This window comes from Bactrocera latifrons, unplaced genomic scaffold (assembly GCF_001853355.1).
Source record: "Bactrocera latifrons isolate USDA-ARS-PBARC rearing strain unplaced genomic scaffold, ASM185335v1 scaffold_36, whole genome shotgun sequence".
NCBI classification, from domain to species: domain Eukaryota; kingdom Metazoa; phylum Arthropoda; class Insecta; order Diptera; family Tephritidae; genus Bactrocera; species Bactrocera latifrons.
In genome coordinates, this window is record NW_017537001.1 from 197,116 (window position 1) to 221,731 (window position 24,616).

The 24,616-nt window shown below is 34.3% G+C and overlaps 2 protein-coding genes across 2 annotated transcripts; both read right to left on the minus strand.

The window, feature by feature from the left end:
* Positions 1 to 4,255: 4,255 nt before the first annotated feature.
* LOC108971801 lies at positions 4,256 to 4,829 on the minus strand. Its single transcript, XM_018938083.1, has 3 exons — positions 4,673 to 4,829; positions 4,564 to 4,618; positions 4,256 to 4,498 (listed from the first exon to the last, which is right to left on the minus strand). Exons 1-3 carry the CDS (start codon positions 4,747 to 4,749, stop codon positions 4,334 to 4,336), a joined length of 297 nt encoding a protein of 98 aa, XP_018793628.1. The 5' UTR covers positions 4,750 to 4,829; the 3' UTR covers positions 4,256 to 4,333.
* Positions 4,830 to 10,439: 5,610 nt separating this feature from the next.
* Positions 10,440 to 11,566, minus strand: LOC108971800. Its single transcript, XM_018938081.1, has 2 exons — positions 11,480 to 11,566; positions 10,440 to 11,352 (listed from the first exon to the last, which is right to left on the minus strand). The coding sequence occupies exon 2, from the start codon at positions 11,049 to 11,051 to the stop codon at positions 10,530 to 10,532; it is 522 nt and encodes a 173-aa protein (XP_018793626.1). The 5' UTR covers positions 11,052 to 11,352; positions 11,480 to 11,566; the 3' UTR covers positions 10,440 to 10,529.
* Positions 11,567 to 24,616: the final 13,050 nt, after the last annotated feature.

Consider the following 24,616-nt stretch of genomic DNA (forward strand, 5'->3'; position numbering starts at 1 on the left):
CAACATAATCGGCCTACTTAGCGTACTATTCGCAACACCCTCATCCATCTTGAGACTCAGCATTCATTAATTTATAATATTCGACGGAATAAACCACGTCCAGCACGCAGTGAAGAAAGTATAGCAGTCGTGGCTGAAAATGTACACGAAGGCTTTGGAGTGTCGATTCGGCGTCGGTAGCAGAAACTCGGACTGACACTATAGGCAATTGAAAAGTTCAAGAAGATTCGACGTTTTCGAGCTAAATTTTGTTCAGCGATGGTTAACTCAGTGAGCAAACTGAAGGGATTCGAGAGCTGTTTTTTCATTCAGGTCGGTGGAATAATTGTTAACAGTCAAAATGCTCGAACGAGTCATCGAAAATTTGTCTCAACTAATGGACCATCTGAGTCGTATCCGCGAAAAACATTTGAAAGACAAAATCAAAAAAAAAAAAAAAAAAAAAAAAAAAAAAAAAAAAAAAAAAAAAAAAAAAAAAAAAAAAATTCAAAGTATGTTCTGCCGAAGATAATAAATATTCGCCATTAAACTTAAAATTTGTGTGTTTTTATTTAATAAAGTAAGGAACCTCGAATATATCACCCCTCAAAATCAAAAAAAACTACGTTGAAGTTCGATTAAAATAAGAAAAATCGGTTGCCCATTACTTATAACCGCTTTCACAAATAAAAAAGATTTCTTAAAATAACTTAATTTTGATCGTTTTGTATAGCAGCTTTACGCTTTGGTGATCCGATATCGGTACCGAAAAATGAGCAGCTTCTTGAGGATATTTCAATGCCATAACTTAAATTGCAGTGCAGCTTCATATCGATAACTCAAAAACTGAGGAACTAGTTTATGCAAACAGACACACTTGATTTAAGTGACTCAGCTCATTATGAGACGTTCCTTGTAGGTGTTACAAACTCGATGGCAAACTCAATATAGCCGATTCGGGGTTCGTATTTTACATAAATGAAATTGAGATCAATTGAATTCAAAGGCAATATCTAATGGAACTAATGTCCAGCAGTTGTATCGCAAGCATGTGATCAGACGAGAGCGGTAACGACTAAAATATTCTTCTATAATTTCTTTTGCAGTGGATATATTCGGATCTAAATAAAGATCTATCATAATATAGAGTACATACTATTATACGAATAACTTTATTTTGAAAGACTTTAATAATTATAAAATCAGCCGAGCGCACTCAAAGCTAAATTCTACTCGACCAGCGCGGTCAGAGTATTGCCTTATGTATGAGTAGCTTGTTCTCTAAGCTTCGAAATATCTTGATATTCACGTTCTCTCTCCAAGTACGCTTCTTTTCAATTGTAAGTTCCAGAAAATTACCATATAAGGCCTTTAGTGAACACTTTTCGTGGCTTAGCGTATAAATCACTTTTGAAGATCTTATTAATGTTCTATTTCTTGAGTAATGAGGAATGTAGAGCGACCTAAACGCAATAGGTTGATTGTCGTAATTGTGAAGTCAGAGTTATGCATTAGGAGGGCAATAATTTAGAGAACGTTGTAGCAACAGATAGTAAGCTATGGACAGTTTTTCCTTTAACTTGTATAATAAGCTTAAGTGTCATATCTGGTCAAATGAACAGTATTTTCAGTTTTCCATGATATCAGTTATAAAGTGTTCTACTCTGAGCCAAATACAAATTGTGTCATATATGTACTTTGTACAATTATCGGGACGTATCTTGATGAGTGGTTAAATACGAGTAAAAACACTTTTTGGAGAATATGAACTAAATATAGACAAACAGCACGCCCACCTTTGTTGGCAGGATTCGTTCTTTTGGAATGCGTGATTAAACATGCCTAAAACCTTTTGAAAGCTAGCTTCCCATAGTTAAAATTCTAGAACAAAAAGGTAGCCACCGCCCCTTTGCAATCACTTGACAGCAAACAATTATAAAATGCACATAATAAGTTCATTTATTGATCCAGCTTTTAAGTGTTTCCACATGATGACACTCACACATCTTCACTGTACAAACACTTAAACAACTAACCTCTCAAAATTTGTTTACATAAAAATTGATCTACTAAATGACACAATTTGTTATGGCAATGCTCTGCTTTGTGGATGTTTACGCTACTAACGCGAGCTGTAGAAAGGAAATTTGCGGGCCTTCACTTCTACTCTATGCGCTTCCTTGTAGTTTAGCGGAAATTTGGAATTAATTTGATTTTGTTCCTCCTCTAAGCGTTTGAACATGTAGCGTAGTCTCAAATTTTGCTATAAATATCATGCAACAAAATATTTAGAATAAATTGCTGTCACTGACAAAACTGCCTTTCAATTTTACCGATTTTATGTATCCTTGCTTTCCCGCCGTGCAGGCAATGGGGCGGCTAAGTTTTGAATAAAAATTTGTGGAATATTTAGAAAAGTGAATATCGATTTGTATTAGTTTGGCTTACACAAAAAATTTTAACAAAGCCATATTCTTCTGGTTCGTCAGCACTTTCCTCGTAAGACGTGACATATGTGTTGACATATGGTCTTCTACGTACTCGGGTTAAACAGTGCAAAATATGCTTCAAATTCAATGCTAAAATCGTGCGAGTTCAAAAATTAAAAATTTGTATGTTGCTGATTTTTGTTTCAAGAAGAATTAAATAAAAAAAGTTTAAACGATTTGTTGTAGATAAGTCAGAAAAATTATTGACAGGAAAGTGAAATTTAAATTTATAATGTCTGCTTTTTGTGGAGATAGTGGTTGGTTTGAAACTTTTACAGTGTGTAAAGGTGTTATATCACAGCTAAGGACATCTCTAACCAATTTTTGTTTAATTAATTTAAGCAAGTTTAAGGTAGTACCCACCTGCTACTTGCGAACACTACTTCATCAAATAAAAATATCACAATTTGATTTTAAAAAGGAAGAAAACCTAAAGTGGAAACATTGATATGTTTCATAACCAAAACATTAACCACTACGTGTAAGAGTCATACCCAAAAGGTTAACCAAAATGTGTTGAGTCGATCCTTAGGTAATAGTTGAAATCTTATGTTATTTTTCTGTTGCTAAGACACTGATATTTAAGCTCGGTTTCTTTAACATTGTCAGTATTATCTTCGTTAGTAGAAGAGGATGCCCGACTCGCATAATATAAACAAGATTTGAGATAATGCTTAAACACCAGTTGTAAAACTTTTCGAAACAATCTACTAGTAATATCCAATATTCTAGGAAATAATCTATTTTGAATTTGAATTAACCTCATGAGGTTTATGCAAGCATTTTTAAGAGCTTGTTCTGAAGGGTAGAAAAGGGTAGATCAGCAAAAGCATATACCTTTTTCATGAACTGTAGTAAGGGTGTACATGGGTTTACGGGTTTCAAAAAATCGATTTTTTTTTATTGTCTTATTAAATTGTACAACACCTCCATAGTGTTGTTTTAAATTTTCCAGTTGATCTGAGTAATAGTTTCGGAGATACAGCCTTGAGAACTCGAGTCTAGCTAGGCTAAGTGCCCCGTCTTTAAATGAGTTTTTCTGGAAATTGTGTTTTCGAAGTCAGTTGGCAAGATTTCTCGTGAACTTCTCAACCGATATTCATGAAATTTTGAAAAGATCTTTGAGAAAAAATTATTATTATTATTAGACTTGGACGAAGGATTTTTTTTTCGATTACAACTATTTGAAAAAAAATTACGCGAAATTTTCACTGAAATTCGAAAAATGTCTGGCAAAAGCCCACTTGTCAGTTTTTTCCTTCGTTCAAGTTAAGATTTTAACTAAAACAAGTATTTTTGCCATTTTATATGATCCTGTAAGGAGTTATCCTGCCCATTTTTGGTGTCGCAATGGCCGAGTTCAAAATATTTTTTTCCAAAAATTTCAGGATTTCTTTGTTAATCGTGTATGTTTGTAAATATCTCTTTTTTATATCAGAAAATTAATTTCAAAAACAAAGCTTTTTTTACCTGAGTAAATCCACGTAATCTCTACTGTTATCTCATCATCTCAGATAAGCCAAAATAGCGTATAGATAAACACAACGCCCCTACTTATCTTTAAAGCCATAAAATCATGTCAATAAAACCTTTTATAAGTTAAATATCTCACTATCGAGATCTTCACAAACACCTACGAAGAGATCAGCTATTTTTCAAATCATTTTAACATAAATAAACACTGAAATTACATTTCCTGACTAATCTAATAAAAGCGATATCGGCCTAAAACCCCAACGAACTGTAATTCTGCATTCCTCAGCTAAATATCTTCTATTTAAGTCAAATTAGTTAAGCTATAATTTTATTTCGTACCAATACATACACAACTACTGTGCATATATTTAAAATTTTCGTAAAAAAAGTTAAGAATTTCTGGCTCCCTTCCGTGCGCTTTGACAATCTTCCGCATCTTCCACGGTGACTTTTTCCAGCCTTTTAATTTTTTGTGCAATTTTTAAAATTTCACGTTTTATACGATTTTCCTCCACTTGTAAATCCTCGAAAAACTCACGCAAAGTTTGAGTTTGCTTCGAGAAAACAAAAATATATAACATCGGAACAGATAATTTATAAGTGGATAAGGCAACCTTACCTTTTTGACGTTATGAAATCGATCTGAACGCGCACTATTTGCTGCGATTCTCTGCCTAAAACAAAATATATTTTTCAAGCTCGCAAAAATCGTACTTGCTCATACTCACTGTAGCGTTGTTAGCGCGGACATACGTCGACGATTTCTCAAGATTTGTTGCTGTGTCGAAATCATATCACGAAACATGTAATTACCCGAACGATTCAATGTAAATATTTCCACAAAATCCAACAAATGTTCTGATTGTAATTTTATGCTTACAAAAGTTCAAAGAGTTTTCGAAAACTGAACGAAACGTCATTGAGAAACCGGCTCGTTAAAAGTGATGTTGTAATTGTTACACTGTGTTAAAAATCAACGAACAGAGTTGTGCTAGTTTTCAAAATCGTTGAAATTATCTTCATAACTACTGCTTTAGAATCAAGTAAAGTCATAAAGTCCTAGTTTATCGAACACTTAGGTGTTGTGAAAGCTTCACACAATTTAGACCATGAGTTAGATAGCTGAAGGCTCAAAAATGAGTTCTTCAGAGCAACAAGCCCATAACGATCTGAAAAGACATTAGTAAGAAGTCTTCTTTTAGTTGCCTAGTACTTAATCAAGATTAAGGTATTCGAGAGAAGTGCGATATCAATAAAATACATTTGAGCTCAGTAGAATATATTTGATTAGAAATTATATTATTCGAAAAGAGCTTATTATTTGGGATTAGCTAAAGTTACTTTGGTAGGTTGACAAAGAGCAGTTTTGGTCCTTAGTAATACCAGATAAAGTGCCCTCACATAGTTCATGAGGAATAGTCATCTTTGACTAAAACAGCGCTCGACGTGAATTCCAACAGGTTCGATAGAATAACTAAAGATAACTCTCCTTTTTCAATATGGCGATCTCCTTTCCCATCTCCTAGTTTTGGCTACACTGTCAAAGAACTGAGTTATTATTACCTGAAACTATTAAAGTCTGCTTCTTAGATATATCCAAAAAAGAGGTAGATCTCTCTTACTCTCTAAGAGCACTAAATACCTCTTGATCCTTCAAATTGCGTATTAAAAAAATTATGGCTTTAAAATTACATTAATAATTGCTACACTGTGATCTTAGTCTCATGTACACATATAAAAATATGACAACCAAAACAAAATAAATCGACACATTTATTGAATTGAAAAAAAAAAAAAAAAGTTCAAAGGAATAGGAAACAAAACTCTAAAACTAAACAAAATTAAAAAGTTATAAAGCTTACATAAAAAAACTCGCATTATAAAAGAAACAAACTAAAATCAACATGAAATCGCCATCCATGGAGGTTGTAAACAACTCCTGCGGCGTTAAAGCTTTCGATGTGCTGCGGTGGGTATACAAATCAAAATAATATGAAACACCACAATTTTTCTTTCCTTAATTTACTGAACCGTTTCAACAGGCGGCACATTTGCATGATGGGCTATAGATCACCGAAGAACGAGGTTAGTTAAATACATATTTTTGTTTTTGTTTTTAATATACACTTTCCCGCAGCCACGCAAGATGTTGGTGCGGATGTGCCGGAAGCTGTTGCGCGAAGAGAAGCGCATTGTGAAGAGAATCACTCAAATTGAGCGTGAAATCGTGTTATTCGAAGCGGAAGCGGCTCTACGCAGACAGAAACCGAGACTCTAAGGGTGAAGCGGTGTTAGCGGTAGCGAAATTAATTTCCTTAGGATGTAGCTTAAGAAACAAGCCAAACACCGTCTGGGCTATTAGACGGTGTTTGGCTTGATTCGCGTATTGTAAAAATATGTAATTGATTGCTTAAAAAGTTTATGAAACAAATTTGCTGTGAATTAAAAATTATATTCTTCTTCGATAAAATATTATTGTGGTGATTTTAGTGGTGGAGAGAGCTTAGACAAAAAGAATTATAAAATTACTTCAAAAAGAGTCTGTGGTATTCTATTGGCGAGTCGAAAAAGTCTTATCGCATTGTGTCAATAGATGTCTTTGCAGTCGTACATACATATATCTCCAGTGCTACCAATCACATTGGAGTGGTTGGTGAAGCTCAACAAATCGAAAAGTTATGCTGAGTGTTTGGTGGGATTGGAAAGGAATCATCCTATATTAGCTACTCCAGCCTGGTCGAATGATTGATTCTTCATTTTACTATCAACAACTGATGATATTGAAACAAAAACGGCCAGAACTGATTAACAGAAAGGGCTTTGATGACTCGACGAAAACTGGGAGAGCTGACTTTGAAGTTTTGGTGCATCCACCATTAGCCCTGACCTTGCACCAACGGACAATCATTTTTTTCGGTCAATACAGATCTCTCTTAATGTAGTAAAGTTGGCTTCAAGGGAAGCCTGTGAAAATTACTTGTCGCAATTTTTCGCCGAGAAACCTGAAAAGCTTGGCACTAATGGAATAATGTCTTTAGCGAAAAAATGGCAAAATGGTACTTATTTGGTTCGTAAAAGTTTATTATAAATATAAAAAATAAGTTGATGTTCTATTAGAAATACGAAAAGACTTTTTCGACTTCCCAACATGACCAGTTAGTCTTCGGACTCATATATAACTTGATTTAGAAAAACAAACGTTCGAACTGGTCAAGGTCCAAACATATAACTCTTATTCTCTTACAGCCAAAAAAGTTCGCACCATGCGTTCCAACACTTTATTTTTTTGGTTTGAAGAATTTAAGTATTTTATCATCATTTTGAGGCGACTCAAATGCTACGAGATCTTTCAAGCATACCTCAGCAAATTACAGCATCGCTACCCACTCAATACTGCATCTTTCTATGAAGCAATAACTCTAAACTATGAACTCCTTCAAAGATATGAAAAATAGTTTTCTCATTTATAATTGCATGTTCAACTCTACTCAACCCAAATAATTAGTCTAGTTAAACCCATTAAAAATACGTGAACCATCAAATACAAAAGAATCTTCCTCATACCTTCACAACTGCTATATATTCGTATACCGTTATTGTTAGTACCATTGTATACAGATGTATGTGTGTAGTGGTTGTGTCTATAGAAAATATTTAGCTTTAATTTTCATCGAAGCTGCTGAAAGCTCCGACCGCACTGTTTTCTATTCAACTATTTCACTTCGCATATCTCCACATTCCCGCTAAATCGCAACAAATCAACGTAATTATTTGCTATTGTTTGAATGCTCGTACTATTGTGTCCTTGTTCAGCCGCCCGACACATTTCCTAGAATCTGCATAGTTCGAGCGCTTACATTGTTCCCATGCACGTGCACCACTACATTCACAATTGTGTAGTGTGTTTATCAGTTGGGCTTGCCCAGGTGATTTTTCACCAGATCCCGACATAACAGATACGAGTATGTTGTTGTGCGGAAGTGATGTTCGGCACATATAGAATCTAAACGGCTTCCTTTTGTACCCCAATAGAGACGGAAAAAAGCTTTGTCTCTAACGCTTTGTTGTTTGTGGTTAATTTATTGAAAACGCAATCATTTTTACCATGCCAAATGGCGAGCGGGAAGTATTAAGCTCTCATGCGATTTCACTGTAAAAGTTTTTATGGTGTTCTCTTCAGGTACGGTGCTTTAAAGTGATAAGAGAACATTTCTGTGAAATTCAAAATTCTAATAAACTATAATAATTTATTTAAAAAGTAGTATTTATAAACTTATAACATACTACTAAATCAGTGCAATAATTCAAATAGAGATGTTTTTTCACAAACCTAGTTAAAAGGCTCATTTAGTGCCAAACTGAAAACCTTTTTTTTTTTTTAATTACCGGTTGCCATATTACTATAGGTCTTGCCTTTAAAATCACTTACGAAAATTTTAAATGAATTCCCCAAATAATTTTTGAGTTATTTTTTAATGTAGGAACCTCCCTCACCATTCGATACCAGACGAGGTTTTAGAAAGGGTGATTGCCTCTTACGCGTATTTTTAATATAATGGTAAAAATGTGATTCGTGCCATTAATTTACATCGCCGTTAATCTACATCGCAGTGGCACTCTAAACGTACCTCACCAAGCTACTGGAAATTGCAACTAGATATCTGAGTTTTGTAGATCCTTTGAGAGTGGAAACCATTTAGAAAACCACCATTCTTTGAAAAATGTGTTTAAAGATTGGAGTCGCTCTATTCCCCTCTCTGTTACCGTTTTACAAGAAAATTTGAGTTTCGATTTCAAAATTTGAGAAAATTGAAACGTTCGAGAGAAGTGTTATGCGCAACATTTTTGGAGCCGTCCTCATGAGCGATTATATCGAAGAAGTTGATGCCACGAACTGTATGAGCCCTACAGTGTCATGGACATAGTTAAGTTAGTTATAACAATCCCACGAATGTGTTGGTAAGGTCATGCCGTTCACTGATGCTCTATAAAAATTCTCTTTCCACTCGAGACCCATGGATGGACAATGGAAGCAAGGTGCCCACGCATTCAATGGAAGGAACAAAGCATAGACATAGGCGGCCTGTCAGCACTTGGTATGTACAACTGGCGTTACCACGCAATGGATGTTGCGTCTATTCAAAGAAGTTTTGTGTTCTTATCCCAGAAAGATAATGGTTTTTTAGGATGCCAAATTAGCTGAGTCCCGTAAGCTTATTAAGCCTGAATTAGGTATGTATATATTTGAACGAAATGCAATTTTTTTCAAATCCGTGCAGGAAGCAAAATTCAAAGAACAGAGTAATTGTATTTTTATTGATTTTTTTATTACTTAAATAAACAAAAATTTAATAAAGGTGGCAATATTAGGAAACATGAAGTTGGCTTCGAAATTTTAAAAATTAAACTTCTATATTCACTTGACTAAAAAAACTTATTATTTTACTGTACTTCAATTAAAACCAGGTGGCAACACCATACATTTTTTTTTTAATTTTTCACTAAATATTTATTTTTATTATTATACAGAAGCAATTTCAATTAAAACCAGGTGGCAACTCCATTAATAATTTTTTATGAAATTTCCCTCTAAATACACTTTACCATTTTATCATCTTATTTTGATATTTTAATTTTAAAAATATAGTATATTTTTCCTTAGGCACAGCTATACATATGGCAACCCTGAGATGCTCTCATAAATCCTTTATAACGATATCCTTATATAGCAGTATAAATATCAAGTACATGCACATATACAAACTCATGATAATTGCTCTAAAAATTTTCAAGCAATCAAGGAAGAAACGGAGTTAACCATTTGAATGTTTAAATAAAACCCAAAACTGCAGAAGAGCATATGAATTACACTTTAGCTCTTAAATACCTTTAATGAAAAATGCTTAAAAATGGCGAGCACCAAAATTAACGCCATGCTACGATAAGTTAATGAATGTAAAGTAAAAAGAACTTTCCCATCCACTAAGTTTGGTGATAGTCGCTTAGGTATGTACTATATGTGTATTTAGGAAAAAAGGTTGAAAGGCGAAAGCAAACTTTTGCAACGGTAACTAACACGCGTTTCAACTGAACCAATGTTCACAAACACGCATCTGAAAGAGTTATTTTCAAGTTTTTGTAAGAAAGTTTTTATTTGACTTTGGAGGCTTGGCTGAAATTTATACTTTTTGGCCAATTTTTTGTGCCTCTGTGAGTGCTTAGCTTTGATGTTTAGTGAAAATTTAAAAAAAAGTTCCTAAACTGAGCTAAATAGGGTTCAGTAAGTTGAGAGAAAAATTCATAAGTTATTTTATTTGCTTTTGGTTATTTTTGAACTTAATAAAAATAAGAAAGACGAGACTTCATTAGATACACCGTGTAAAAATGAGAAATGTAAGGGTGAGAAATTAAGAAGATAAGTGAAGAAGTCAATTCTTGCCTCGAGAGATATTTAAAACCCATAGACAGTATAAAAGATATTTTAAAATAAGTAAGTTATCGGTGAAAATGATTTATTTTCAGTTTTAGTTTAGTTCATATATATTATATAATAAAATATCAGACTTGAAAATATTCTCTTCACATTCAAATAACTTCTTCATTTCCTTTCATTTTTTTGCTATCGCAGTGTTCCTGAGTCGTCCGTCTCTTCTTTGCTTGTGTTGCGACATGCATCTTCACCGTAAAACGTTCGCGTCCCCTTTGAAATTTCATCACCTTTGACCTTTGCTTATTTTCAAATACTTCCTCCAACAATTTCTCTCTTTTTTCCACGTTACTTATGGCCCTAAAGGCTTCCTGCACATAAGCCTTAGTTTGATGTTCATGCAGTGTAATATTGGAATCTCCGCGCTGCCGCCTCTCTGCGCGCTCTCTTATTATTTGGTCCATTTTCTGCGCTAACTTGTATTTGGATCGAAGAGCCTCTTGCGCTTCACGATTGAGTTGGCCACGCGCCAAAAACGGTATACTCGCATCTGTATATTCCACCAACCATCTGTTTATTAGCGGCTTTATATCTTCGGGATCTTTGGCTTGCATAATCACCGCGCTCTCGGTTGCGATTTGTATCATAAAAAGATTCAGTGGTAAATCCTTACTTCGCATTATAAATAATATTTTACACAAATTTTGTACTATGGTGATTGGTGCTCTGTCTAACTCCCGTGGCTACAAAAGTCACTATGAACACGCGTCGCTGCAATCAACAGGTTTTATAGGCCGGTCAGTTAAAGAAATCGGCGCAAATATGGTAGTAGTTCGCAGGTAGAATGCTCTTATCATAACCTGTAAGCCTTGATATTCAAGGGCGTACGTGCAATTTATAATGTTCTTTTCAGGTAGTCGTGTATTCCCTCAAGCGTTGTAACAACAAAGAAATATTATTCATTGTTTTTGCTCCGACAACCTTAAAATTAAATGAAACTTCGATTTTATTCTTCGATAAACCTTTGACATTTTATCCACGTATTCAGCATTAGTTTTGTTTTCAATTATTTTCTGCCTATTTTTTGAGTCACACATAATTACCTTACCTTTTTATAATCCTCATAATATTATCCAAATAAATATCTTATATGTCAGCTGAAAAACTGCGTCAAAACTATTGAAAAAAACCTTTCACAATGCCATATTCATTGCTGCCGAAAATAAATAAATAAATATTCCGTGTAGTAATTACAGTTGCCACTACACAATAACTCAGCAAATATTTCCAATAATTGTTTATGTGAATTATTGCGCAATTTTATTGCTGCTGCCTGAAGCTTTTTGCATGTGCAATAAATCATACGTTCATCAACAGGCATTGCAGTTATTATTTATAGCGCCAGCACATGCATATAACGGTAAATTGTAATACTTCACTGAGCGACAGCTAACAATGCAGTTCACAAATATCAATTGAAATGACATGTTTGCTTTGCTAAAAATCAACTAGTGATACACACGCAAACAAACACGCATAAACTTGTTTTCATTTCGTTGGCGAACCGCAAACACTTTCACAAATGGCAGTTTTAATGCAATTTTTCAATTGTGAAATTCAAATGTTTTCACATTGCATACATCATTGATAGTTGCGGCCAAGTTTTTTTCACACCAACTCACACACATGTGTACACATTTACAGTTTGTAGGTTGAGATTTACTGTTTGTAGGTTTAAATTTACTGTTGTAGGCTGTAATTACTAATTGCATGTGTGAACTCTACTCGATTTCACTAAGCAATTAAACTGGACATCTGTGTATATATGTAAATATGTTTTTATGTGTATATATAAGGGTGTCCGCTATTTCCAAGGTTATTGTTGTGTTTTTTTTTTTTTTTTTTTTTTTTTTTTTTTTTTTTTTTTTTTTTTTTTTTTCAAATGCACTTAAAGTTCCAGTTTTGCTCTCAACAAAGATATCTTTATATTAAATTTAAACCGTGTCGAAACCATTTGACTTTCCCCTTATATTTACATGAGATTTTTTTTGACCCTTTGAATTAAAGTCTTTATCTTCAAAATAAATAAATAAGTAATTTGAAAAACCGATACTTGAATGCAAAATTTTTTGCTCTACAAAAAAGGTGTGGATAATTTTTTTCGTAAAAGCCTTACTTTAAAAGTTATAAGCAGTTAAATATGTTAATTAAATGGCCTGAGCATTCATACCAGCGATTTATGCATTCTGCGTTACTCATACGATATGGTGTACCATAAGACTATGCTAATTCTGAAGCATTGCTTTAAATGCATATAACTTTTAAAGGAAGCTTTGGATGACAAAAAATCATTTTGACCTTTGTTGTAAAGCGGAAAATTTTGCACTCGAACTTCGAAATAATTTCCGAATTTTTCGAAGTTGTAGCTTTGTACAAAAAAGTCATTTAGACGAAATAATTTTCGAAGTTGTAGTTTTGTACGAAAAAATCATTTAGACCTTTTTTGTAGAGCGAAAAATTTTGCATTCGAGTTACAAAATAATTTTCGAATTTTTCGAAGTTGTAGTTTTGTACGAAAAAACTCATTTTGAACTTTTTTATAGAGAGAAAAGTTTTGCGCTCGAATTTCGAAATAATTTTCGAATTTTTCGAAGCTGTAAATTTATTTACTTTAACGCAAACGATCAAAAATGCCATGTTATATATCTACATATGAGAATTAAAATGACTTAGGCATGATTTAAATTGAAAATAAAAAGCATACATATATTAAGACCTTTTTTAAAACAAAATCTGAAATTTAAGGAGGTGCTTGCAACAAACACCCACTTGTAAATCATGGACACCCTAATAAATATATATACACATATATAAACCGTATTTTGTTTACAGTTACACAAACATACTTTTTTATGTATGTGTGACTTTTTAGCACTTTTGCAAATTCAGTAAATTCTGATGACAGACAATGTTCAAGTATCGTGCACAGGTACATACCTATATGACTAGTGAGCATGACCGCAGAAATAAATACATAAAAAGATGTAATTTACAAAACTGAAAGTTTTATATATAATATAAATAACCAGACTGCTTTGTTTGTGTGTGAGTTTATTGCACAAAACTTGCATCCAAACAAAGAGTGCTGACATTAACCAGCACACACACATACTTAAATACACACTCATTTACATGTATATATAAATGAAATTCTGCTTGAATTTTTGTGAAAAAAATTCGCCTGAAAGTTGACTTTCAGCGATTTGCTCGCATGTAGGTCAGCTAGCGTTTAACGGGTGGCGTATTATGTAATAAACCTAGGGTACTTTGACTTAAAAAATACGCCAAAACAATGTAAAAAAATATTTGAAAAAAATAATTTTTTCAACGTGCGTTTACATGTTCAATTATGACATCAAATAAATATTTACGCAGCAAATTTGTTTATATGAGTGTGGGTATGTCCAAAAAGGTCGAGGAAATTTTAAGCAAGAAGGATTTGTATTTTTCTTTGTTTTGATAAAGCATTAATTTTTAATAACGTATTTATAAATTTATGGAGCCATAAGCGAGTGCCGAAAAAATGTTCACTTGAGAAAACATTGGCATGACTAACAAACACACTAGTTACATGTCAGCTGTGAAAAAAAATTTTTTCCACTTTGTTGGTATTTGTATTTATTCTTCTTCGTTAGCGTTATTTTAACGAGAATTATGCTATTTTTCTATAATTTCATAAGCATGCCTCAAGTAGTTTGCGAGAATTTAGCCCCTGTCACGGTTCCTACATGGACTTGAAAATTGGAGTTCATTTAAGTTTACCCTACAAATACAAATATATAAGAAGTATTCTTCATTTCTTGGAGCCTTCCTGAAAAGAGAAAGGTGCAACGATCTTGTAGACGATTACTGAATATTTTTTGAAACAATTCGATACTTCACCTTAATATCATGAAGTGAGTAAATACAATATGTTAATTTTATCCATAATTAATATATTTCCGCTTACCAAAAAGTTTGACAACCAATCTGATTTCTGATCAATTTAAACTTATTTATATACAGGAAATTCGAATATGTTCTGCTCTAGATAATTTTCGAGCACTTCGGAATCAACATAATCGGTCATCGAGATCGACTCTTATTTATATTTTTCCTTATAGTGGTAGTCTTTAGCAGCTGTTATCTTTTAATAAAACAGTATAAATTAAGTGGAATTTGCCAAAATCAGGGCTTTTTTCACTACCCTCATGGTTTATCGCTTACTACAAATCCTATTACTATTGTATATCCCGGTCCGTGGAAGGAACATCGTTTAGTTCTACTCCCAAAAGTGAAAGCTCCTAATTATCTGATCAATATTATAATGAACTATTTACAAAATAGGGGATTGTTATTCGACACGGACGAGAGCACTCATAACCACACTATCTCCTGAGGAGTAGGGCAAGACTCGGTTTTAGGCTCACTATTATGGAACCAGATGTACGACCTGGTGCTATAAGTACATCAATCAAATTATGTAAAAACAATCTTAAATGGGGATTTCCTCATAGTGGTAGCAGTGCCTAAACATCTGGATGGCCTCCGGATCAAATACATTAACTGCTTAAATGCTTTACTGCAATGAGTCTATAGCAGGGTAAGCAGAAAGCAAAAGTATTGCTCATAAAAAAAAGTATTGCTCCAGGAAAATTAAAAAAAAAAAATCACAAGATTGAAGTGCCTTTGTGTAATAGTGGACTCAAGACTCAAATTCAGAAAGTACTTGGAAAATAAGACTTGCTTTACATGTCTATAAACCTTTATTTAGATTGATGGCAAATATCAACCGACTCTGCTGAGGTATTAGTCAGTATAGCGCCGATTGACATTCAGGGACACGAATTTCTACGAATATACAACTTATCACAGACGTCTAAAGCAGCAAAAAGAGAGGAGACAATCAAAAGCATCACAATGTGACAGCAACGGCGGCAAAATTCATACAAAAGACGATAAATTTAGACAGACCACATGGGGACCTGGACCTCCTCCTGAGCCAAATACTCAGTGACCATGTGTACTTTAGCAGCTACCCATACAAATAACGTCATGAATTTAGTCCACCATTTCCGATGTACACAGAGTGTATAGAAGATTCCGAACACGTACTCTATCACAGCTCTCGGTTTTCAAGCTTAAAACCAGACTTAAAGGTAGTCTTACGGCAGAAAGTTTACTGTGCCCGACTTATGTGCGAGTCCTCTGTAAAATGAAAAGCTGTTAGCGAAGAGGCAGCTCTAATTATGATAAGACTGCGACATTTACAACACATTAGGCGTCAGTCTGTCCGTACAATCATCGTCATGCGGAGGAGACTTAAATGTTTTCTTCTCTCTCATGTATGAATACGAGTACTTAGGTCGGTCACGTGGGAGAGACATGAGATGGGAGTGAGTAAGGTTTAGTGGATTTAAATCGCACACTCTAGCTTTCGATGCTTCCTCCTACTATAAATAAAAGTGTATTTGTCTATAAGCAATGCATGAACCTACTTTTTTAAGGTTCTTCATTGTCTTTGCTATCTTGGAGACAACAGCGACATTTTTCTCTCTCGTTAGAGGAAAGAGTTCAATAAACTTCTACTTTTACTAAATTTTTGCTTTCTTGATCTCTGTTGAGCTATACAGATTCCACAACTTTCACATGAGTGAACGCTTTTCAAAACCTGTATCCCAAGAAATTAAAAATGGAATATATTTCGCTAGATTAACTCCACCACATAGGTTCCAACAAGAGTCGACCATAGATAACCTCAATGAACTTCAAATTCTGTCCGACCAAGAACAATATTTCGCTGTTTAGTTTCAACTTTAGTTTGTACCAAATATTAAAAAATTGAATATATGTACATTCAATATTTCGTACTTGCCAATATTCAACTCTGCAACGTATCAATTTGTTGCTCTTTTCACTGATTTGCATATTTGACAATATGTTTCAACTCCCGCGTTATAAAATATTTGGTATTTGCAATCATCGGGATCCTTTGGTTTCGCTTAGCTGCCAATTTTGCCATTTAGCCGCAGCGATATTAAACCGCGCATAAAACACAAACAACCAACAAGCGCACCACCCGTTTTCAATTTCGGTTTCACTGTTCATTTGCATGCAAGCGCCCAAAAACAGTTATTGCTAATATTTCAGGCATTTTGAATTGTGAAATTCTTTCGCAAAATTTCATGTCATGCGATTTAAATTCCAAGCGAAATATTGCCATATTTTCACGAATAATTAAGCATACACAAACGGTTGAGTGCATTTTTAAGTTTTGAAACATTTATTTAGTTTGTAGTTGGTAATGTGTTGTTGTAGTATGGAAATAGCGGAAGCACTGGACTTGTAAAACACTGAATAATTTCCGGAAAATATTAATTATGTGAGATACTTTTTGCATCTTATAATTAGTAGAATCTTAGCTTCCTTTTAGTAAGTCGTATTATAACTTTTCAAAATGGATTGTTTTAGATACTTTCAGCTGAGATTGCCGTTTAAATCGAAATGAAGAAACGAAATTATGCGGAAGGAGAGTACTTCCTCAAACTATACCGCTGGCTTCAAAATGAACTGTGCCGTGAGAGCAAACTCGTTCTTCAACATACCTCTTTTTGTGTGGCGACTTCGCCAAGCTTCTTCCTACCAATAAGAAGGGTTGTTAGGCGCCAACTTAGAAATATTTACATTAAGATAAATCAATAATTATTGACTTTAGTCAGTAATAAATATTTTGATTGAATAGTTTGGACAATAGTAGAAGATCTCTTGACAAATCCAAAGCTGTTATTGTTCAATTATATACCACAACAAATTTGACCCGGACTGACAAAAAAAAAACAACGTTTTCAGGTATTTCAATTCAAATGTAATTTAAACTTAGTGACTTCAAAATTGGGACCTGAGTCGTGACTGTATTGACGTAACGCCTTCCTGGAGATCATTGAGGTCCGTCAACGAGTTTCCGTTTTTTTTTTTTTTTTTTGGGGTTTTCAGTTTCGGCCCTTGACGCCCCCATTTTTTTTATACGAGTCTGGCATTGACCCAAAACATTGAGCGAAATGTGTTGTGTTGAGTTAATCCATATCAGAAACGCTGAAATCCTTTGCTATCTCTTTGAGGACACCACGCCGATTTTTAAGCGTTCTTTCTTTAACTTTCTATGGTGGATAGAAGACAATCATGAAGAATCAGTTTTCGATGTAGAATCTCGACGTTCACTGAATGCTTTGTATCACTCAAACTCTTGCATTCATGATAAAAATAGACTCTCAAAAATACTTCTGGTACATTTTCAACATTTTTTTATAGCAATGATTCTGTTAGGAACCCTAAGTTTTAAGCAAACTCATGGTTGAATTATTTATTCCATGACAACAAATTAAATATTTCGCGTCGCAAAAACAGCTGCTGAACACACAAAAATTGATATTTGGAGATCAAATTCCACACGAGCTCAAAGGTTGTACCAACCATTTTTCCAGTACGGGTCATATTTGACCACATGGTAATTAGGCAACTTTTATCAAAATATGGTTGGAAAAGAAGAGACATTTGGAGATCAAACTCCAAACCAACAAAAAGGTTGTGCTGATCTACGTTCCAGTCCGGTTCAATTTTGATCAGATGGTAACCAAGCAAATTTTATCCAAGTATGACTGGAAAATAAAAGAAAACTCCATTCGAGAACAAAGGTTGTACTAATTTACAAACTACCTTCCGGTCCGGGTCAAATTTGATCAGTTAGTAACCAAGCAAATTTTATCAAAGTCTACCTGGAAAATAAAAGACATTGGAGATCAAACTCCACTAGAACACAAAGGTTGTTCTAATTTACAATCAACGTTCTAGTCCAGGTCAAATTTGATCGGATGGTAACAGAGCACATTTTCCCAAAGGATGACTGGAAAAGAAAAGATAGCGCATAAAATAAGTCAAGGATTAAATATATACAGAACTACAGTCACATTGTTCGTTTTTGGGAGACTCTTGGGAACCTACTTGAACCAAACCAGTTGTGAAGGAAGCCGTAATTATAGTTTACTGAGGTAATTTTTAAAATTCTTTCATTAAAGCGTAAATAAAGTCAATTCTAGTATTTCAGCTACACTCTCAATGTATATATTTAGGTATACATACATACATATATACATACATAAAAGGGCACCATAGTACTGCCAAAGCGTCACTGCATAATAACATCTAATTGCCGTCTAACAACAACCACAACAACAACGAAACGTTCGCAACAAAGTAGCCGGCATAAATGCATGTAATTTCCACATGTTTTATCGCAATCACAAGTGTGTGCACGTCTGTTTATTTATTTGTGTAGTCATACTTGGCACATGTAAGGTTAATCACCCCTAATGCCTTCTTCAGCGGAATTCATATTGCTTTAATTTATTCCGTCAGCTGTAGAGAAAAGAGGGGAAAGTGCCTAAAACGGCGAAACTCATGAGTTTTTACTTTCCTTTGCCTTTTTCTGGCTGATAGCCCACTCAAGTACCCTCACGTCCTTTCGTCGTTGGGCAGGACCTTAGTCGCTTGTTGTCGCAATTCCTTGGCAATTTCTTTGATTTCCTGCACAATATGTTTGCGCCGGCACCCCATAAAATACAGAAATACAACCCGTCCAAGTCGGCCATAGCCTATCGTGAGTTCGTGGCACTTTACTGCTAACTCATTTCAATCTTGCTTACAAAGATTCTTAATGCCATTTTGTGCAAGTACTTGGTACGTGCGCGGCATTCACAGTTCTCTTCAAACACTCGTCGACTTACGTACTCTTATAAGGTTAGCATGTTATCATGTGCAATATTATGTAACCGTGTAACTAATTTTATTATTTATGCATAATTACACATAAAGTCGCCTTTACCGTTATGCTCACATTTGTATGTTTAATGTTCTTCAAGTGATTCGCAAATTCTGGGAATTTTGTTGAATGGTTCGCGTTGGCAGTTAAAAATAATTACAGCAGTAAATATTAAAAAATATAATAAATAATAAGAATTCTGGTATAAAGGCGGGATATGCATCAGAGATTAGAGTTTTGCTTGTAGCTACTCTTCGCTTGACACCAGTATTGCCATATTGGGTGATTTTTTCAATTTATGTCGGCAGATATTCCCCAACTTTTGAACGAAGTTTACTTAAAAGTAAAAATATCGAGCCAATATATTAAACTATATTAAACAAACAGGTGGCAACACTTTCACTATAATATTTATGATATACTTTTATATCCCCCTTCACTTTAAGGCAATACTGTATTTATTCATTGATATTATAAATTTGATTAAATGAATTTGTGGCAACCCCATTCAATAATTTTAATTATTTTTTTTTTTTAATTTATTACATTATTTCCAATAACTTTTCTCCTATTGTAATGATAATTTATCTTACAACATATGTTTATTTTAACGTTTATATAGGTGGCAACCCTTCTCAGTGTGCATTTAATTTAAATCCTTCATATTCTTCTTTTTAATGCAATTCACTTATTCACTTATTTTATAAATTTGATTATCATTAAAATTTTCAAAAAATGTGGCAACCCTACTCAATAACTTTAACAATTACACGCTGTCCTGCAATTCTTCACTTAATAATCCACACTTATTGTAGTAATTTTTATCTTATCAGATTTGCTTATCCTAAATTTTTAAATTGGTGGCAACACTATTACTAAATTTTTCTTTGCTTCAAGCTATGTGAGTATAATTTTAAAAATTTCAAATTTAAATCAATGCCTTCACCATAAAGATGATTTAAATACTGTGACTATGAGCAGCCTTGGTTGCAGTCGGTCGATTTCGCCCACAGAATATTTCCGCTTCTCTCTCAAATTCTAAAATGCATTGCAAGTATTATGCCCTCGTGCAGACATTTTTATTACATTCCCTTTCCATTGGGAGGTGATGATATATGAGGATATTACATTGCTTCCTTTTTCCCACTGCTCTCAACAGTGCTAATAGTCTAGGCAATTAAGCGTATGTTTCCTGATTTTCGGAGCAGGTTTTTATGTACTCTGTATTTGAAGAAATAGAAAAACATTTATAGCAAAAAGAGTAAGGAAGGAACATTCTCCACTGTAGCTTATGAGAAATCAAAGATACACATACTGAGCAACTTATTCTTATATTATCATAATACTGACCTGAATTTATCCATTTCAAGTATCACGACAAACTAATATCAGGGAAAGAGGCTCAATAATTTTCATTAATATAATTCACAGAGCGACCACTATCTTCGGTAAAAAGTCACTTATAGATACTGAGAGGTCCATAAACTCGGTATCTGATGACTTGAAGAATTATTGCCCAATATTGACCAATTTAGGACTGAAATAGAATAACTAGCAGCATTATTTTTGCAAAGATTTGTTTCTACATATATTTTCACTGCTGCTTTTGTAAAATGCAAAGTAAAATAAAGTGATGAATTTAAAATTTTGTAATAAGGGCTTGTTGATTAAATAAGTTCGCCACGAACTCTGAAAAACATTTGAAGGCAAATACACAAGTCTTAGATTAACCTGTACTCTTTCGGATCTCTCGTTATCCCACAAAATCTGTCGAGAGGTCAATCTGCTTTTTCTTTGTTAAAATATATATGATATTATATCTTATTGCTTTGAAAATGGTCATGGAATCGAGTCTAGCTTTATTAGGTACATGGCTGAAGCAATATTAGCATCACACGACATTTTGGAAAGAAGAGTAAGGCCCTCATATTCAGTATCTGGGACATTGATATCATCGGCCTCAACACCGTTAGTTCTGCTTTCTCCAGACTGGACAAGGAAGCAAAGCAGATGGGTCTGACAGTGAACAAGAGAGAGTGAACGAGAGAAATCCAACGCAGTATAACTTTTGCCAACAGACTTCGGACTGAGTAGCCAATTGAGAAGCAAAGTACTCTATCGACGAACAAAACCCAAACTCTATAAGTCATTAGGCTTGAATGATGACAACAACTGATGAGTCGACGTTGCGAGTTTTCGAGAGAAAAGTTATGCGCAATTTATGGTCCTTTGCCCGTTGGCTACGGCGAATATCGCATTCGATGGAACGATGAGCTGTACGAGATATATGACGACATTGACATAGTTCAGCGAATTAAAAAAAAGCGACTACGCTGGCTAGGTCATGCTGTCCGAATGGACGAAAACACTCTAGCTCTGAAAGTATTCGACGCTGTACCCGCCGGGCAAATCAGAGAAAGACCTCCACTCTATTGGAGGGACCAGGTGGAGAAGGACCTGACTAGGCTTGGAATATCCAATTGGCGCTCCGCAGCGAAAAGAAGAAACGACTGGCGCGTTGTTGTTAACTCGGCTATAATCACGTAAGCGGTGTCTACGCCAATTAAGAAGAAGATGATGACAATGAACTTTAGTGACGTTAATGCCCTTTTTGTTTGTTTACCTTTAGTGTTGACAACAACCCTTCTGGAGGTCAATGACCTTTGATGAGGCTAATAAGATTCATGATTTTTTTGTTTGCATCGAACGACTACATCAATCCTTTGAGAGTAAAGTGATCTTATTGCGTTAGCGAAGCCATCAACCATTCAGAGTTCAATAACTTTGTTGCTTAACTTCAGCATGGACATCAACCCTTCTATAAGTTAATGAGCTTTGGTGAGGTCAATTACTCGAAGAGAGTATGGGATATATTGCAGCTAAGGTAAAAGGATATACATATTAAATTAGGAATACAATTAGTCTAATTTTTAAGTCTCATAAACAGCCATTAGATTTACAAATCAACTATTATATTCTATTACAATATGTTGCGAGAGTACTACATAATAAGAAAAGCTCATAAACTTTTCATAATATTATGATTTTGGACATTTCTTTATCTTACGGTTAATTTTTATAGCCGAGTGAAGCCCAGCAGAGAACTTTACGTTAATTGTCACCAGTGGATTTTGGGTCCAAACGTCAGTGTTTGGAGTAATATTTTCACACTTTTCTTTTCCGGGAAATGAACTACAACCCGTTTTTCAGATACTTGACATCAGTAAATACATCTATAAATTCGAACAGAAACTACTACTCAATTACTAACTTCTCCTAAAAGTGTCAGGTTGCATATAGTGGGTTCCTGATTAAGCTTTGACCGGGCAGGCTCGATGCTTGATCAGAAACATTGTTCGGTTGGTATTTATTTGTCCCATTTTGTTGATAAAATGCTACCAACAAAATCGCCTATGAGAGGCAATATATTACATTTTTGAGCTTCCTCTTTTAAGTAACAAAAATTTCGAAAAAACATTACATAAAATATCTGCAAAGAAAAAACCAAAAATTTACCTCGAACGAAATGTCAGCAATCGCCTGAAGCGCGCTCGTAAAAACTTCACAATTCCTTGTCAGTTTTTAAGGAAATTGAAATACAATCATTGGAAACATGCAACGAACAAATTAACATATTTCAATATTATTTCATTAACAATGAATATGAAAGTGATACCCACTCAATTAATTGCAAAGTATGCGAAAAGTCGACACCACAACAAAAACAATGATTGCGTAAGGGCAATTTAACAACGCAGCAATACGTCACAAGGATTCAACTCACACCTCAGCCAAGCACTTATTTCAATTTGTAGCCAACTTATTTACGCTGACAGCATACAAATTACTGACAGACGGCGAGCTAGTGACAGCGTTAACGCATTCATGCCGCCAGCGAAGGCAAAGGCAATCGATGGCCATTGGCTCACTCAATATGCGATTTTTATTACAGTAAAAGTTTTCGTACATTAAGATAACACGAGTACTTACTTAAATAAGCTGTACTTATGTACTCACTTGACAATGCGACTGCATAAGTATATACTGCGTGCAGGCATATATGTATTCGCTTGTATATGCAATTGTCTGTGTGCTTGTGTGCCGTCGAACTTTATATCCATGTAAATGAGTAATGCACCATTAATGTCATTCGAAAACGTTTTGCCAGCCGAAGGGATAATAAAGTTTGAAAGTTTTCGATTACCTTAAGGCAAATAGCCGACATTTTTCCAACTCAGCTCGGCTCTGTCACTCACACGCACGCGCACATACCCTCGCAGGCAAATGTGTGACAGTGTGCATGGTCTCGAACGAAAAGCCTCACAGTTTCGCCTTTCATATGGAAGTACATGCATATACATATGTTGACATGTTCGCAGCCATAAGTACAGAAGGAATCACATAAGCACAATCGAGTATATGCACATAAGTAATGGTATATTTCAGTTTATGTGTAAGCCATTTGGCAGTTACTGTTTGTATGGAATGGATATTTATGGCTACCACAATTTCAAATTGGCAAATGTGAATGACTTTTATGGTTTCCCTTAAATACTTATGGGCACATATATTATATATGCTTATGCATTAGGGTGCGCATTATTTCCTAAACTGATGCTTTTCTGGCAAACGTTCACATTCCTTCAAAAGTTATATTCATTCAGAGTTATTCATCAAATGACCTGGTCATTCTTGGAAGCGCTGTCGACATTGTGTGTTGCTCATACGACATGGTGTACTCTTTGAATTCAGTACATACGATGCATACATTTAACTGCGTATAAATTTTAAAGGAATGTTTCTATGGAAAAACTCGTCAGATCCTTTTTGTTGTTGTTGTTGTTTACTTGTTGAGTGCTAAATTCTAATTCTAATTCTAATTCTGTAAAAGCCTATCGTATTTTCAAAATTGTGGTTTAATTTTCCGTTTAGATAAAAAAGAAAAGATATAAAATCTCAGATAAATTAAATTCAGATTAAATTTACAAAATGAAGAGCTTGTACACGTTGGAGCCTTTTTTCTATGGAAAAAATTTAATTTTTGGGGAGTATTTAAAAAAAAAAGCAACTTGTGAAATAACGCACACCCTAGTATATACAAGCCTACCTATACTTACATACATTTGTCGACATCTGTAATTTATGATCATTTCGAGTTGTTGATATGACCCCATACAGTTCAATTATTTGTTGCACATTCGTCTTAATACACATATATATATGAACACAAAAGATTTATACCGTTACTTAGTTTGTCATTAACTGTTTAAGCAGCAAAGTGTTGTTAGTTATCGGAAAAATAAATTAAGCTAGTGCCTTTTGGCACTTTCTGTACAAGTTGAATACTTCAGCTGACATATTATATAATTCAGTTGATTGGTGTAGTATTTC

Bases quoted from the DNA above. Each gene is read 5' to 3' on its own strand.
- LOC108971800 (XM_018938081.1), bottom strand. From the start codon at position 11,051: ATGCGAAGTAAGGATTTACCACTGAATCTTTTTATGATACAAATCGCA.
- LOC108971801 (XM_018938083.1), bottom strand. From the start codon at position 4,749: ATGTTTCGTGATATGATTTCGACACAGCAACAAATCTTGAGAAATCGT. The intron at 4,619-4,672 runs GTGAGTATGAGC...ATTTTGTTTTAG, and splicing joins TCCGCGCTAACAACGCTACA to GCAGAGAATCGCAGCAAATA. The intron at 4,499-4,563 runs GTAAGGTTGCCT...GTTTTCTCGAAG, and splicing joins GATTTCATAACGTCAAAAAG to CAAACTCAAACTTTGCGTGA.